The following is a 15000-nucleotide window of genomic DNA, read 5'->3' on the forward strand; positions in this document are numbered from 1 at the left end:
GTAATTTTCATGATGCTTGGCAAGGTCTAAACCTCATGGTCAGAAAACAGTGTCAGCTGATTATGTGCTGAAGACCTGTGCTACTGAGTTGGAATAGGCCCTTACTTGATTTTTTCCAGTGCCTTCTGCACTCTGCTGGACTCTGGGTGCACTCTGCACCGTTCTGTCTAAAAAAAGAAAAAGAAAGAAAGTTAAACATACAGCTGATTACAGATGTGTTGCTTTAACATCAATGCTGGGCAAGTGCATGGAGAGAGTCGTGTTTAACCTCTCTAAGGCAAAGCATGGTTTGGAAGATTGCAACTTAATTGTAGTAGACACTGTGGCAGCAGCAGAGAACCACACTGGGCGCCACTCCCATCACATTAGAACAACAGGCTACAATTTACCTAGGATAACCAAAACTGGAGAACAGGTTATTGGAAACCCACTGTGGGAATCTTGTGCCAAAGTACTGGAAAGGAGAGTTCATCCTTTAAATGAACCTTGGATGGAGGAGGAACAATGCAAATCAACCACAAGCATCAATTTCCTTCCACTTATCCAGGTCACAGTTCAGTCCATGGGGTGACAGGTGAGGTACACCATGGACAGGTTGCTTGTTTGACACCCAGAGAAAGACAACCATTTGCACTCAACTTCACACCTATGGAATCACCAATATAAATCCACTACAAAAATACAAACTCCACACATGAATTTTCAAGTCACAGATTTGAACCCAGGACCATCTTGCTGTGGGGTAACAGCGCTGCCCCACAGTGCTAACACCCGCAGCAACATGTTGCCCGAACGCCAGCTAATCTAAATAAAATGCTTTTTTTTAAAAACTGCACAATTTGTCAAATGCTCCAAATCCCAAAAAGCCCAACAAAATCCAGCACACATTCAGTCCAAATTTGAAAACTCTGTGTTTTTGCTCTCTCATTAACCTCATTTACAAAAACAAACTGTTCTAATAAAGAGCCTTTTCCTGCCATTTAAAAAACAAAAAAGTCTCCCCCACAACAACAGATACAAAAGTTTTTCCTTATTTTAATTCTTTCCTCTCGCTTCTACTCACAAATCCGTCTAGCACCGTAATCCGGTAATCCGGCCCGTGTTTTCCGGCTGTTTCTGTCAGCTGTGGGTGTTCCGTAAACAAGACAAGAACGGCAAGACGAGTTGTGAGTCCAGATGTTGCAGGATGAAGATGTTTTGAAGTTCAGCAGCACCTGCCGCCAACTTTTTCGACCAAACAACTTTGGACAACCTCTTTACAAACTCCTGCCTGCCTTCCGTTTGCTGTCCACCGTGCGCCACAGTCTGCCGCGGGTTTATGAGCGTGAATGATTTTGGCGCGAACCGGAAAAAAGCGAATGCCTTGTAGGCGTGTTTATATGGGCGTTTCTTGACAAGGTAAACAAAAATAGAAGTGGGTTATTTGGCCTTTGCCATATATAACCCTAATTTAAAAAAGGGCGTGGAGGTAGATAATATCTGAACATGTGAACACGATTCATTAATTCATGTTCTCTGTAATAAGTTACAGTTCAGCCAAGAACAAAATTTTTGGTTTCTTTACCATCAGGTCACCTACAAAAACACAAACCGCATCTTGCGAGTCTGTGCAACGGCATCAGGAAAACTTTCCTCCACAGCTGTTAGCCTCAGTGTTTTTGCAGTGGGAAAGCCCAAAAGTGTGAGCCTGTCATTCCTTTGCCTGCATATCTCATATGGAAACAGCAATAAAGTTTCTACATTTTAAAAACCGCCCAGCTCTTCTTGATGAATCTTACCTGTATGGCACTGTGTTCAGATATCACACAGACGGTTTTATTTTCTGCGTGTGTCCACGCGTTGGCGACTTTAGGAAAAATGCCGCCAGTCATGTCGTTACTCCCAGTTTTCATAAGAACGCATCCTGTAAAAAGCGGAACTCTTAATGCCTGGAGGGTCCACTGGATGCCGCCATTGGACCAGAAGACGTCAAAACTAGTCCTCTTAAGTCCAGACACTTTTCTTTCCAAGCTCCTTAAACTACGATGACCTGGATGACTGAGAACCTTCACAGACATAGTCCTCTTATGTTTACCGAGCAGTGTACACAATGCACCAATATACTATACTACTTCAAATAATAGTTTCTATGTACGTTTTTATATAGATTTTTTCTTCTTTTGATTATTGAAAAAAAAAACCTGTACAAAAGAAACAAACAACATGGTACACTTTAAGTGCTTTAAAAATGAACTTATCATTTCAGAAGTATTTAAGATGAATCAAGTCTAAAATTACACTTTTAAAAATATTTTACGTTAAGTCCAGTAAAACAGATTTTAGATGAAAACTTAATATTTCTTATTAAAACATCATGTTAGTGTTGCCATGGTCCCTGTGTCTTTGAGCTTTAGGGATGTTTTGAGTTTTCTTTGATCATCTTTGTTTTATAGTTTTGTATTCTGTTTTGATTATATGTTAATATCTCTGTTATTTCTTAGTGTCTTCATGTCTTATTATTTCCGGATACCTTTGGTGTTGTGGTTTCATGTCTTTAGTTCTCGGTTTCTAAATCTTTAGGTTAACCCCCTCTTGTGTTCCCATTCTGTCCCCTCAGTCTTGTGTGTTTTGTTTTCTTTCTCTGTGTCAGACTCGTTCATTTAAGTCTTAGTCCTGGTCTCAGTGTTATTTATTTCCTGTCTTATGTTGTTGTTATTCTGTTTTTGTGTGTATTCGCTCAGTTGCCACTCATCTTTTGTCATGTTTTTTCTTGTGGCTGTGTCCTGCTACATTGTCTGTTTCCCAAGAAGAATAAAAGTTTTGGATATTTTGTTTCTGTTCTGCTTTAGTTTGTATTATGTTAAACCTCAGCAATAAAGTTGCTTTTAAGCTTATGGGCCCTTTATTTTGAATCCAACTCCTGTCTGCTGCAAAGCTGCCTTGACAGGTGTAGAAGCCATCATATGTGTTGCTATTGTTATATTGATTAGAGTGAAAGTCTTCTGTGTCAGGTCAAACGTGTATGTAGATCAATTGCTATTGCAACCCTTTTGATAATAAGGTAGCACCTAAAAGTACAGAAAGATTCCTAATCACGTATTTAAGCTAGTGAATCACTGCTCAGTCAGTGTGTGGACCAGTCTTTGGTGGTGAGATTTAGTGGCGTAATCTGCATATGTTAAAACTTGGTGTTTTCTTTGAGCTGCTGGTGAGTAGCAGGTATCTGCTGGCAGCAGAAGTGTACCTTTAATTTGGTAAACCATTTCTTTTGTCTTTCCTTAGGGTATTTTAGTTTGTGGATGACTTTTGTTTAGTTGAAATAGCAGTGTAGCCATTTCTTTGAGTTGAGTCCTTTTTACTAAAAACCTTGAGTTTCACACTTGCTTTGTTTGCCTTTTTCTTTTCTAGTCTCCCCTCATCCCCGAGCCCGTATTCATTGAGGCATAACAGTAGTTGTTGTCCTGCCTCCACCTGGTGTGGAACTGTGAGTTGCCTGGCTAAAGGAGAAATCTCAAACTGCCACTCAGATATTTGCTGAGTCAGACCATCTACAAAGGAAAAGACAAAAGCAAAACATTTATAAAGCAAATAAAGCATATGAAACAAAAATGAAAGAAGCATGTTTTTTTTCTTTTGTCTGTCTGTCTGTCTGATAGCCCTGCGGCAGAGAGTGATTTACAGTGTTTGATTAAAAAAGGATTTTCAGTATTTAAATTGTCATGAATGAGTTGTTGTTCCTTAATCTGTCATCCAATTTTATTTCACATATATCCCTCATGAATGTCACAAAGTAGAAGTTGCAATCAGTTTTTGGCCTTTATTTATCTGTGTAAAAAGTCTCACTGACATTAAACATGTAGAGTACACTAGATATGACCATTGGACCAGGAAAACAGATTTCTCCTTTTCTGATGTTTACCAACCAAGTGTATCAGTTTACTACCACGAGGATCACCACTGAAAATACTAAAATAGCACATGTATTTATTTTTTAATGGAAGACTTCTATCTTCATCTAAATGTATTTCGCCAAGAACATGTATTTTAAGGCAAAGTGTGTGTTTCTATCAGACCACCAGGAAAAAATCACCCCTCCAGGAATCTGTGTCTCCATGAGAAGTGAGACGTCTATGGGTAAATTTGAAAACTTTGAGAAGGAACACCAGAATGGCTGTGATAGGTGGGAATGAAATAATGTTTTTGATGTTTTTCTGTACAATTATCTGCACCAAATCCACAATTTAGACTGCCATATGTACATTATGTACCAACTTTCCAAAAGACAACACATTTGATTGTCTGATATTTTCCTCATTAATGTTAATCTTAACATTGTATTGACATATATTGTATTTACAGTAGCGGTTTTTGATATGGGCGACACGGGCAGTTGCCCAGGGCGGCATCGTGGTGGGGGCGGCGCGGGATTCTCTGGCTGGCCGGATCAGCATCTGTTCGCCCAGGGCACCAAACAGGCTAAGACCGCCCCCTGTGTATTTACTTAAAACCTCCACCTAAGTTCATTTGAGGCCAGTTTAGTTACTAAAGTACAATCATTAATCTCATTATCACTCAGATTTTAAGAAAACTAAAACTAATTGTACCATGAATTACATTATAATTTTAATATCACTTATTTTCTGTCAGTGCCCAGCAGGAAAGAACAGCTTCCCCATGCAGTACCGTGTCCATCAGTATTGAGTATGGATAAACCTGAGAACTTCAGAAGAACACTTGGTGTTGAAGATTTTATTCTAAATTATTCTAATATGTATGTGTTCCGGTTGATCCATGCATTTGTGTGTATACATATATATATTTTCACTGTTTGCTTGTTTTCAACTCTGACTTCTAAATTAATCTGTTTTTTTTTCTTGTTTTCTAATCAGATGACTGTGAGCACAAACTGGACCAAAACAGCACAGATTCATCTCTTCCTGTTTGACGACAACAGTACATAAATATGTCTGTGTAGCAGAAGGAAAGTGACGCCCAACAACATTCTTATTTTTAATTAACATTTGTCCATTTAAATAATTTGTTCATCTCATTTCATTATTGGTGTGATTTGCTGTGTCTGATGTTTCCTTCTTTACTTGCTGCTTTTTATTTTGTTTGGTTTAATTAGATTTATATTTTGTCAATGTTTCATGAAAATGTTTCATATTTATAGAAGAATGCTAAAAAAAACTCTTCCTGACACGTTGCAAATATGAGTCAACTATGTTAACAGCTGCTCAAAACTTGTAAAGTAGAAACACCGACTTGAAGCGATGAAGCTACAGAGTAGTATCATGTAGTCACTGCCTTTAAAACATAATAATAATAATAATAATAATATGTATGATAGTAGCATTTTACAACTTTAAAAGAAATGTTTCATTTGTAGATCATTGTCACACAGACGCTAAAAAGTTTTGAATAGTTTTTTTAAATTGTTGTTTAACGTACTTTTTATTATCATTATTAAACATAAAGAGGACATGTTTGGTCTTTTATTCGTGGAACTGGTTTCAACAAAAATTTTGGTTTGTTGCGAGAAGTCACGTGCATGTCTGGTCTCGCCGCTGTTTTTCAGTTAAGTGTGAGCTCACTGGGTAAGTGGGTGGACTCGCAGTGAGTCTATTAGGGCAAAGTTTACCCTGTACACGGGTGCAGCAGCAGCAGCAGCAGAGATCCTGAATACCGTTTGGAGAAAGCAAAAAGAACCGATCGAGAGATGGCTGATAAGAAAGCCATCCTGTTCAACTTCTGGGGAGTCGCCGTCTCTGCCAGACATGCTGCCATTTTTAAAAAGCTGGAAGAGTTGCACAACCTACCGGGGTAAGCAGTGACCGTTTTGTAACATCTCTGAACCGCACAGATGTGTCGTATGGAGACCGCTTTGTGTTTATATTTGATTATATTAAAAAACAAAACAAAAAAGCCAATAAAATACGCAGCTGCTGCACGAATTTCTGATTGTTTATTTACAGTGTGAGTGAGTGTGGATATCAGATCTGCGCTTCAAGCTGGATAATTATTACAACAGCAAAGAAATATTTGACTTAACTGCTGGAAATGAGCAGGTGCACGTAAGCTACTACATGGCCAAAAATATGTGAACATACTTGGCAACTTTTTGTTAATAACAATGTTAATTTTAGACAGCAACAACACAAAAGTTGTGTCCATAACATTTTGAAATCAAGTATTGATCATGTTGATGAGATAGAGGTCTCAGAAATACTTACAGCAGGGATTTTCTGGATTACCTCTCAGTAATTTAACAGACTGGACTCAGGTCCAGTCTGTTAAATTAACATCTCTGCCTTTTCGTTCGATTGTGTAACTTTTATTCTGACTTGCAAAAACGTATAACTTCCTCAAAGTCTTTGCTCTTTGCAGGCACTTCTAGCTGATTCTGTTTCATCTCAGACCTGATCTAAGAGTTCAGTAAACATTTGCCTGAGAGCTGAGTGTTATAGATAAAAACCACCAAGGCTCGCCCCTCTCAGTTTCTAATCACCGCATTAATCTGAGGTTTTGTGCTCTGTTTCTCAGAGGTTTTCTCTCCAGTTTGGAGTCCAAAGACGACGGCGCCCTGAGGCAGGCTGAGAGAGGAGCCATGACACTTACACAGGTGGGCGAAGACATTTACAGTTTCACTTCATGCCTTTTGTTGCTATTTCACTGATGTACAGCTGTGTGTCTGTGTGCAGATGATCCCAGCTTTGGAGGCCGAGTGTGTGCAGGAAGCCCGGGACAGGAGTGTGACTCTGCCGTCTGATTGGTCAGTTAAAGGCCTGCTAGACAAACTCACAGAGGCAATGATGGACGTCCAAGCAGCTGTGCTGAAGACAGCTGCTGGCCTGCGACGCAGCGGTACACACAACACTCTTTAAAGAAGCAAACTTACAGAGGAGTTGGAGCCAGAGGAGTTGAAAGAAAGCAGGTTTAAGCCACGTCCACATTGGCTTCCTCTGCATAAAGAAATAAGTAGAAAAAAATTCAGATCTGGTTGAAAAACCTTGTTTAATTTCTCTCACTGCAAAATATTTCTGTTCTGAATTCCTGTGTCCCTCATCTTTGAAGGAGACAGTCTACGTCACCTTTATTCCAGCACGATATCTGCGTAAAGTGAACATTGTCACTGTCACTGCTACCTGCTTGTTTAAATGCATTGTGGGAAAAAAGTAGGTCACTACCAATGATGTCTAATCTTTACGTCAACCTCTGATCTAAAGGGTTACTGACAGCTGTGCTGGCCAATCACTGGGTAGATGACAGAGCGGCTGGAGATGGCACAGGTCGCCTTCTCTCTCTGCTGGGAGGCCATTTTGACCTGGTCCTCCAGTCCTGCCACTTGGGTCACAGGGTCCCTGAGCCCGCCATGTTCAGCTCTGCCCTGCAGCGCCTGGGGGTGACACCCAAACAGGTAGAGGGTTTCGTGATGTAGACAATAAATATGCAGCATCACTGAGATTAAATTCTTGTATATCAGATGTTATGAGTCATCTGTCTCTATTCAGGCGTTGTGGCTGGATGCTGATGTTGAGGGTGTAAAAGCCGCAGAGGGAGCAGGGATGAAGGCCGTCTTGGTGGAAAATCTGGATGCTGCTCTGGAGAAACTGTCTGAATTTACTGGCTTTCAGGTTTGTGTCACTCTGAGTATCTTCTCTGATGCAGTGGGTTTAAAGACCCTCACATTTAGATCTAACTACAACAAAGAAAATGATTACATTAATAACATTTGTATACGTTTGAATCTCCAGGCTGTTGGAACAGTGAGCCCCCCACCAGCCTGCAGCCCTGATGAAGTGTCCCACGGCTACATCACCATAAAAGTATTAATATCTATCAGTGCCAGCAACCTGTTGAATTATGAAAACACAACACAGAGCTGAAATGCTGCTGGCTGTCTTTTCCAGCCTGGTGTGAGGACTCATTATGTGGAAATGGGCTCCGGTCCACCGGTGCTACTGTGTCACGGTTTCCCGGAGAGCTGGTACTCCTGGAGGTACCAGGTAACCTGTTTCCATTGGATATGTTGGAACGCACGAAATAGTCACCTTCCAAAGTGTATTCAGAGGGTGTTTGAGATGAGATACACTAAGAGTGAGAGATATCCCTTCTTATATTTATAGTTTGTCTTGTTTTCCATTTAATTCAAGTCTTTGTTCTGATTTATTTAAGTTTGCAGTTATATTTACTTGTTGTTGGTGGTGTTTTGGTTCTTTTAATCCTGCAATAATCCTGAAATAAAAGCCATGATCATTAAACAACCCTCTCACCCCTGTGCTAGATCCCAGCCTTGGCTGCAGCAGGATTCAGGGTTTTAGCTCTGGACATGAAAGGATATGGAGAGTCCACAGCGCCCCCTGGTAGGTTGAAATACTGAAAGACTGAAAATATAGACTGTACTTAAAAGATGTATGTAGCTTCCCAGTATAAATTCTTTATAATGAACAGCAGGGATATGTCACTTCCCCTAGCCCTTAATGCCCAGGATCAAAAGACCTAAAATGCTCAGCTTGAGGCTTAACTACCACACTTTTACCAGTGTGTGACATCAGAGAAGCTACAACCATCCTTTATATACAGTCTTTGTGTGGAGTCAGCTCAGTGTTGGTGTAATTCCTGCCGTATTGACTCTCACAGACATAGAGGAATATTCTCATGAGGAGCTTTGTAAGGTACACATTACAAAAATATTAAATCTACAGATTTAGTGTTGTTTTAAAATGTTTTTCTGAATCATATTTTTCTCTCTTTTTTCAGGAGTTAGTCGTATTTTTGGATAAAATGGTGAGTGTCAACACTGTCATTGAATAGCATGATAACTAAAGTTTACACAAAAGCTTATGGTCCCCTGTTCCAGTCCATACCACAGGTCACCCTGGTGGGTCATGACTGGGGTGGCTCCCTGGTGTGGGCCATGGCCCGCTTCTATCCCGAGAGAATCAGGTAAACACACACACAGACACACACAGTCCCCCAGAGCCTGTACAGTGAAGTTAAAGTGCTTTTCCATGTGCGTGAAGGGCTGTGGCATCGTTGAACACCCCAATGTTCAAGTTGAATCCTTTGGTTCCTGCTTTCGAGAGACTGAAGGCTATTCCAATATTCGACTATCAGGTCTACTTCCAAACACCAGTAAGTGTTATATATATATTAATGTTTGTTTCTGTCACAGAAAAACTGCAGCTTCATAAGCGGGGTTTGTGTTTCAGGGTGTGGCGGAGGCCGAGCTGGAGAAAGATTTGGAGAGGACGTTCAAGATTTTCTTTTCCAGCAGTAGTGAAGCGGTGCGTGGATCGAATGTACACACACACCCAGCATTGCAGTGTGCAGTTTCAGAGCTAAACAGGTGGAAAAATCACCCACACGTGATGAATGTTTTTCTCTGTACCACAGAAGGGTCGTCCCCCTCTCAGCACCGCAGGAGTGTGCGCTCGAGGTGACGTTTCCTGCTGGTTATCAGTGTTTGCTGTGAATGCTGAAGATTTTTAAATCTTTATTCACAGATCTCATGCTGTGTGTGTGCGTTTTATCACAGGTGGCCTGTTTGTGGGTCTGCCGGAGCAGATTCCCAGGAGCTCCATGCTGACAGAAGCCGACCTGCAGTACTACGTCAGCCAGTACAAAGAAAGAGGCTTCAGGTTGCAGATTTTCCAGCTTCCTGTAGATTGTGTTTCTGTGTGCTCGCCAACAAATAATATTTATGTTTATTACATGAAAGCATCCACTGTGGGTGATTCTTACACAGCTTTTTGTTAAAATTTGCATTTTAATTACATCCTGCAGTTCCTGCTTTTATGTTTGTGGCACTAAAATGAGTATTTTGCAAATTGTAGACTGCTGAAGAGGTGAAGAAATTTGATGTCATAAGCAAATATTCCTGAACAGTCAGTTAAATTATCCAGTTCTGTGGAGAATCACTGAGTAACCTTTGGGCTTTATTTTACAGGGGGCCCTTGAACTGGTATCGAAATAGTGATGCAAACTGGAAGTGGATGTGTTCCCGGCCCTTTGAGAAGGTTTGGTGCAGTGTCACAAATGTAATACAGGCTGTAAATTAAAGCTGTAACTTTGGGGTCCCAATATTGAAGCAAATGCAAAATTGCTTTAAACCTGCATTCTGACCAGCAGGAGGCACCTCTGGAATCATAATCATAATCAGATCAGAATCAGAATACTTTATTGATATAATGAAGGATAAATCAGACTTGTTGACTTGGCAGTCACATCTTGTTATCAAGCTTTCTGATTCACAGTCAGATGTTTGCGTGTTTTAGCTGCTAATGCCAACAATGATGCTAACGGCGGGTAAAGACCCCGTACTGCTGCCGTCCTTTACCAAGGGCATGGAGGACTCGGTAAGAAACAAAAGCACTGACACAGTCATATGAGCAATCAATGGTTATTGGAAGTTAATCTGATATTTGTTATTTATTAACTGAAGATGCCAAACCTGACCAGGGGACACATCGAAGAGTGTGGACACTGGACACAGATGGAAAAGCCGGCAGAGACCAACAAAATCCTGATATCCTGGCTTAAAGAGGCGCACAAGAAGACTGAAGGTGGTACTGTGGCTCCCAAACTGTGAAGGAAGGAAGGAAGGAAGGAAGGAAGGAAGGATTCTAACAAGATTTTTTTAATGTGGCACATAAAAGTTTATTTAGAACAACTTAGACACTCACAGGCAGTTTTAAGAGTGAATGAGCCTCCCATGAAAAATGTATTCAGACAGAAACTGATGTGCAACCAACAGGGAGGAAAATGTTCTGCTAAAACAGGGAAAAACTGTACTACAAGTAACAAAAATAAGAAATATCACAGTTCAAGATAAAGATTATATTTTAACAAAATGTATAAAATCTCATCATTTTAATGAAACAGCATGAACATTTTCTCTTTATTTCTGAGAACGAAAGTGCCATTATTAAACACTTCTAAGGTCATCTTAACATCCTAATGTATCTGTTTTATGGTTGTTGTTGTTTTTTTTTTGCTTTGGTTTCAGTTTGGTAATTGCTTTTTTTTTCTTGCACAAGTACTTCTTTTTTTTTCCTGTAAATGAAATTGAGATTTTAAAAATCAGTGCATATACATAAACACATTTAACAAATAATATAATATTAGTAAAAAAAATTACAAATACAAATAATGATAATTCTTCAGGAAATCAAGAACAAAACTAATGGGTGGGGGGAGGGGTTTAGAAAGGAAATGAATGAGGGACATAAGGATAATGGAAAGGAGGTGAATAAGGAAGTAAGGAGGTAATATGAAGGAAAGGAAGGAATTAAGGGATGGGATAAATGAAGAAATGATGGCATGAAGGAAGGGGTAGGGGAAGAATAAGGAAACAGGAAGGAAGAAATGTAAAGAAATAGAAGTGAGGATATGATAACAAGGAAAGGTGGTGGGAAAGTAAGTAAAAAAGAAGGGAAGGAATGATGACAGAAAAAAGGGAGAATGCGAGGAATAAGGAGAAGTAGAATGGAAGAAAGGGTGACACAAGAGAGAAGGGGAGGAGGTGTAAAAAGGGACTAAGGTAAGGGTAGGAACTGAGGAGAAGGATTCTTTTTAAACTTCCTCCAAACTTCATGCAGCTGATTCAGAGAAGAACAGCACCCCCTGGTGGTGAAGATGAGCGCACACCTGGTTTACAGCTGTTTCTCCTTGAACAGTTTCTTCCAGGCTGGCATGATATACTCGTAGATCTCATCAATCTGCAGCATGCACACACAAACACACCACCTTTAAGCATGCTTCACAGCAAATAAACAGAAGGTGGCGCTCTTCTCTTGGCTCACCTGTTCAGACTTCTTCACTCCGTATCTAAAAAGTGTCGCCTGATGCTCACTGTTGTGAAACAGGATGTCAAAGGTCACCTCGCGGCCCATCATGTCCTCGATGGCGGGCTTCACCACACCGTGGAAGTCCCGCGGAGGGTGCGTGTCATCCAGCATGTTGTTGACCTGTTTTAAAACACACTTGAAGTCGCTGTCTTTAACAAACTCATCATGTATGTTTAAACCACTCATGCTACCTTGTATTTCTTCCCCAAAAGCTCCAGAGGGTCCAGTTTGACCTCTGACCTGAGAGCTCGGCCGTACAGCAGCAGTTTGGTGTCTGAATCTGACAGACAAAGACAAGAAATCAAATTATTTTAAGAGGCAGATTTCCAGAGGAAGGATCAAGAAAAATAAAGTTTATCTGTCATATTATGATCTTTGTTACATGAGCTGATAGGAAACCTTTTTTTTCTGTGTTATATAGAAAACTGAGCAGATTCTTGTAGGTGTACATGTCGTCCATCTCTTCTCAGTAGATATCATCACATATAAAGCATAAATCCTGCGTTCTCACATCATGTCCATCTTTCAAAGATGAAAAATTTCTCATAGACAGTTTTTACATTTTTGCAGAATTTGAGACTAACATAATAACCTCTTGCTGATTTTCATTGTTTAACACTCTTTTCTATAAAATAATTGTATTTCTTTTAACCAAAATTCGAGAAATTATTCCTGCTCTGGCAGACTTTTTTCACTTGTCTGTGGAGAAGTAAAACCTTAAAAAGTGTCACCAACCTCGACACGTTAGGTGAGCGACGTATGGAACTCCGTCCCTTTCTCCATAGTACACTCCGAAATGAGAGAAGTATTTGTTCCTGGGATACTCCACAATGTCCCCCGGGAACAACTTTGGGTGGGAATTTTTCTTTATAAAAATAAAAAACAAACAGAAGAAAAAAAAAAAGAGAGAAAGCGGTAAAAATCATAAAGTTACCACAAACAATCACCCTGTGGTTCTCCTTAACTCGACTCTGGATCAGGCCGAATCAAACTCACTTCAAAAATAGTCCTCGTCTCCACAGGCAAGGACTAAACTTCTATCATCTAAAATATAAACAGACACTGGCAAAAGCACAGTCTTCATCACTGGATCTGCACTGCTTTTTTGGCTTTGTCAGTATTCAGTCAGTTGTGCCAGAAAGGGGATTTTTTTTCTTTTAAACCACAAGAAAACCTGAAGCGAGTACAGGCGGCGAAACCACAAGCACTTGTGTGCTATATTACCGTCGAGCAAGTATACTTCTTCTGCCTTTGTTACTATTCATCTTAAATATCTATACTTCTCAGGTATGAAAAACTGAGAGCAAATTTTATGATGTTAATGCTTAACCATGCCATCAGGTCTGCAGCTAGAGGTGTTAGTATGAATCCAACCATAGTGTGTAAATAAAAGCTGGATATAACCACTTTGAAATCGCCCATCAGATTGTGAAGCCTCAAGTTGAGCATTTTGGTTCTCGCCATCTTAAAGCTAGAAGTGTCAGAATTAGAGCTGGCTGAGAAATGCTCATAGGATACTGACATGTCAACCACTAGATAGTCTTGCCTTTTTTACCCTAGTAAGGCCAAAATAAACATTAACCCTCAGGTGAGAGTCTTCTTCAGGAGAGAGATGAATATGTTCAAGAACCTGAAAGAAGTCAATCTGCCTTTGACTTAAGCATTTTAGATGTAGGTAACTTGCACTGTAGCCTGCGCTGGAACCTGTCGTCCACCTCACTACAAATGTAACTAAGAATCACCATCAACACAGGTCATACTGGTATACATGTTGGTAACGGCCATCCGAATTAGACTATGCTGTAAATTCTACGTAGATTTCACAGCAAAAACATTGATAAATATAACAAACCAAAAGACTGCCGGCATTTAAAAAGAATGTGGGTTTATGATTGTTAGTAGGAAAGAAAGAAAGTTAACTAGCAAACTCGTGGTCCAACATCTGGAGGCTAACATGGGAACAGTGGGGGAGATACTTGATGTTAAATTGCACTAAGAACAAAGTCCTTCTGAAGCAGGGATGAGGGTCATTAGTCTGTCTCCTTTATTCCAGGCATTTGGTCATATAATACACTCTGAAAATATAGCTCTCAATCAAAAATCAGACATTCATCAAACTCCTAATAGTTTATCCCACAGGGACCATGAATATAAAAGAGGAAGAAGGCAGAAAAAGAAAGGCTTCCAGCTGCTCCCTTAATAACATGGTCTCACCATGGCAGGTAGCTCCACAGATTCTTATGCCAGATGCCCTTCCTGACGGACCATCAAAGGGTTTTGTGTCTCCTCCTGGAATCTAAGCAAGGATCTCTCTGGATCGCTTGTTAGTCTAATGTGTAGATGACTAAACTTTGAAACCTCTACAGGGACTATGAATATAATATGTTCCAAACTTCAAGGTAGACCATCCAGAACCTGGAATTAATTCATCTGTGATTCAACCATTTAAGCTAAAGATTTGTGCCAAATTATCATGTAGAAGTAGAGATATTTGGACATTAAACTCATATAGATTTTTCGCCTGGGCAGCATGATGAGTAGCTACTTAGAAATTTCACAATTGTCCTAGAAGTTCAACCAACGCTACAGAAAAACATGATTTGTGAATGTGCTCAAATGTTTATCTGAATCTGGTCTTGTTATTTCACTCTGGACTTAAGTGGTAAAGGGTCTGATTGACACTGAGCTTTTTTACTTTCAATTTATGGAAAAACTCAACTGTGGGGGCGTAGAAGATGCAACATTTTCACCAAGGTGGAACGGAAAAGATAAGAGAAAACCATTCAAGAAAAAAAAACAGTTCTAAGAAATAGCCGCAATACTATTCTTAACCATTAATGCATGATCTGCTGATCTAGTAATGAGCAGTTTTTGTACATTTTGAGTTGGAAAACAGTACCAAAGACAGGCTATGGAGACTTGGGTGGCTTCGGGAAGTCACATGTTTACATACAATAGTGGCATTGTAAAGCGCTTTGAGTGCCTTGAAAAGCGCTATATAAATCCAATCCATTATTATCATTATTATTATTATTAAATACTTCTGAAGTGAATTCAGAAGCTACTTCATGAGATTTTCTTTCATTCAAAATGCCTAATAGTCCATTTAGTGCTCTTTCAGATGAATTAAAGTGCTTACACCAAGCTACAAAGTTATTATAATCAACCACGA

General features: G+C 39.9%; 3 protein-coding genes across 3 annotated transcripts in view; 1 reads left to right on the forward strand and 2 right to left on the reverse strand.

Moving 5' to 3' along the window:
* The window catches only part of LOC102290601, a 9410-nt gene extending 7510 nt beyond the window's left edge, over positions 1 to 1900 (reverse strand). The window contains exons 1-2 of the mRNA XM_042215162.1: positions 1779 to 1900; positions 106 to 167 (exon numbers count right to left, since the gene is read on the reverse strand). The gene's annotated coding sequence lies outside the window, so the exon portion shown is untranslated. The remainder of the gene's footprint in view (positions 1 to 105; positions 168 to 1778) is intronic.
* A 3649-nt stretch (positions 1901 to 5549) lies between these two features.
* Positions 5550 to 10931, forward strand: ephx2 (epoxide hydrolase 2, cytoplasmic). Its single transcript, XM_005950260.2, has 18 exons — positions 5550 to 5802; positions 6523 to 6601; positions 6681 to 6843; positions 7206 to 7396; positions 7491 to 7613; positions 7734 to 7805; positions 7890 to 7985; positions 8264 to 8342; positions 8620 to 8654; positions 8740 to 8766; positions 8840 to 8925; positions 9003 to 9114; positions 9192 to 9266; positions 9376 to 9418; positions 9518 to 9620; positions 9929 to 9998; positions 10257 to 10337; positions 10424 to 10931. Exons 1-18 carry the CDS (start codon positions 5699 to 5701, stop codon positions 10568 to 10570), a joined length of 1686 nt encoding a protein of 561 aa, XP_005950322.1. The 5' UTR covers positions 5550 to 5698; the 3' UTR covers positions 10571 to 10931.
* Positions 10932 to 11627: 696 nt separating this feature from the next.
* The window catches only part of plaat1l (phospholipase A and acyltransferase 1-like), a 4214-nt gene continuing 841 nt past the window's right edge, over positions 11628 to 15000 (reverse strand). Inside the window, exons 2-5 of the mRNA XM_005950261.3 lie at positions 12564 to 12693; positions 12020 to 12108; positions 11784 to 11948; positions 11628 to 11699 (exon numbers count right to left, since the gene is read on the reverse strand). Coding sequence (XP_005950323.1) covers positions 11634 to 11699; positions 11784 to 11948; positions 12020 to 12108; positions 12564 to 12693 — 450 coding nt within the window. The 3' untranslated portion in view covers positions 11628 to 11633. The remainder of the gene's footprint in view (positions 11700 to 11783; positions 11949 to 12019; positions 12109 to 12563; positions 12694 to 15000) is intronic.

Source organism: Haplochromis burtoni, unplaced genomic scaffold, assembly GCF_018398535.1.
Source record: "Haplochromis burtoni strain Fernald_Lab_line unplaced genomic scaffold, NCSU_Asbu1 Contig_666, whole genome shotgun sequence".
Classification (NCBI taxonomy): domain Eukaryota; kingdom Metazoa; phylum Chordata; class Actinopteri; order Cichliformes; family Cichlidae; genus Haplochromis; species Haplochromis burtoni.

Bases quoted from the DNA above. Each gene is read 5' to 3' on its own strand.
- ephx2 (XM_005950260.2), top strand. From the start codon at position 5,699: ATGGCTGATAAGAAAGCCATCCTGTTCAACTTCTGGGGAGTCGCCGTC. The intron at 5,803-6,522 runs GTAAGCAGTGAC...TCTGTTTCTCAG, and splicing joins GAGTTGCACAACCTACCGGG to AGGTTTTCTCTCCAGTTTGG. The intron at 7,397-7,490 runs GTAGAGGGTTTC...GTCTCTATTCAG, and splicing joins TGGGGGTGACACCCAAACAG to GCGTTGTGGCTGGATGCTGA.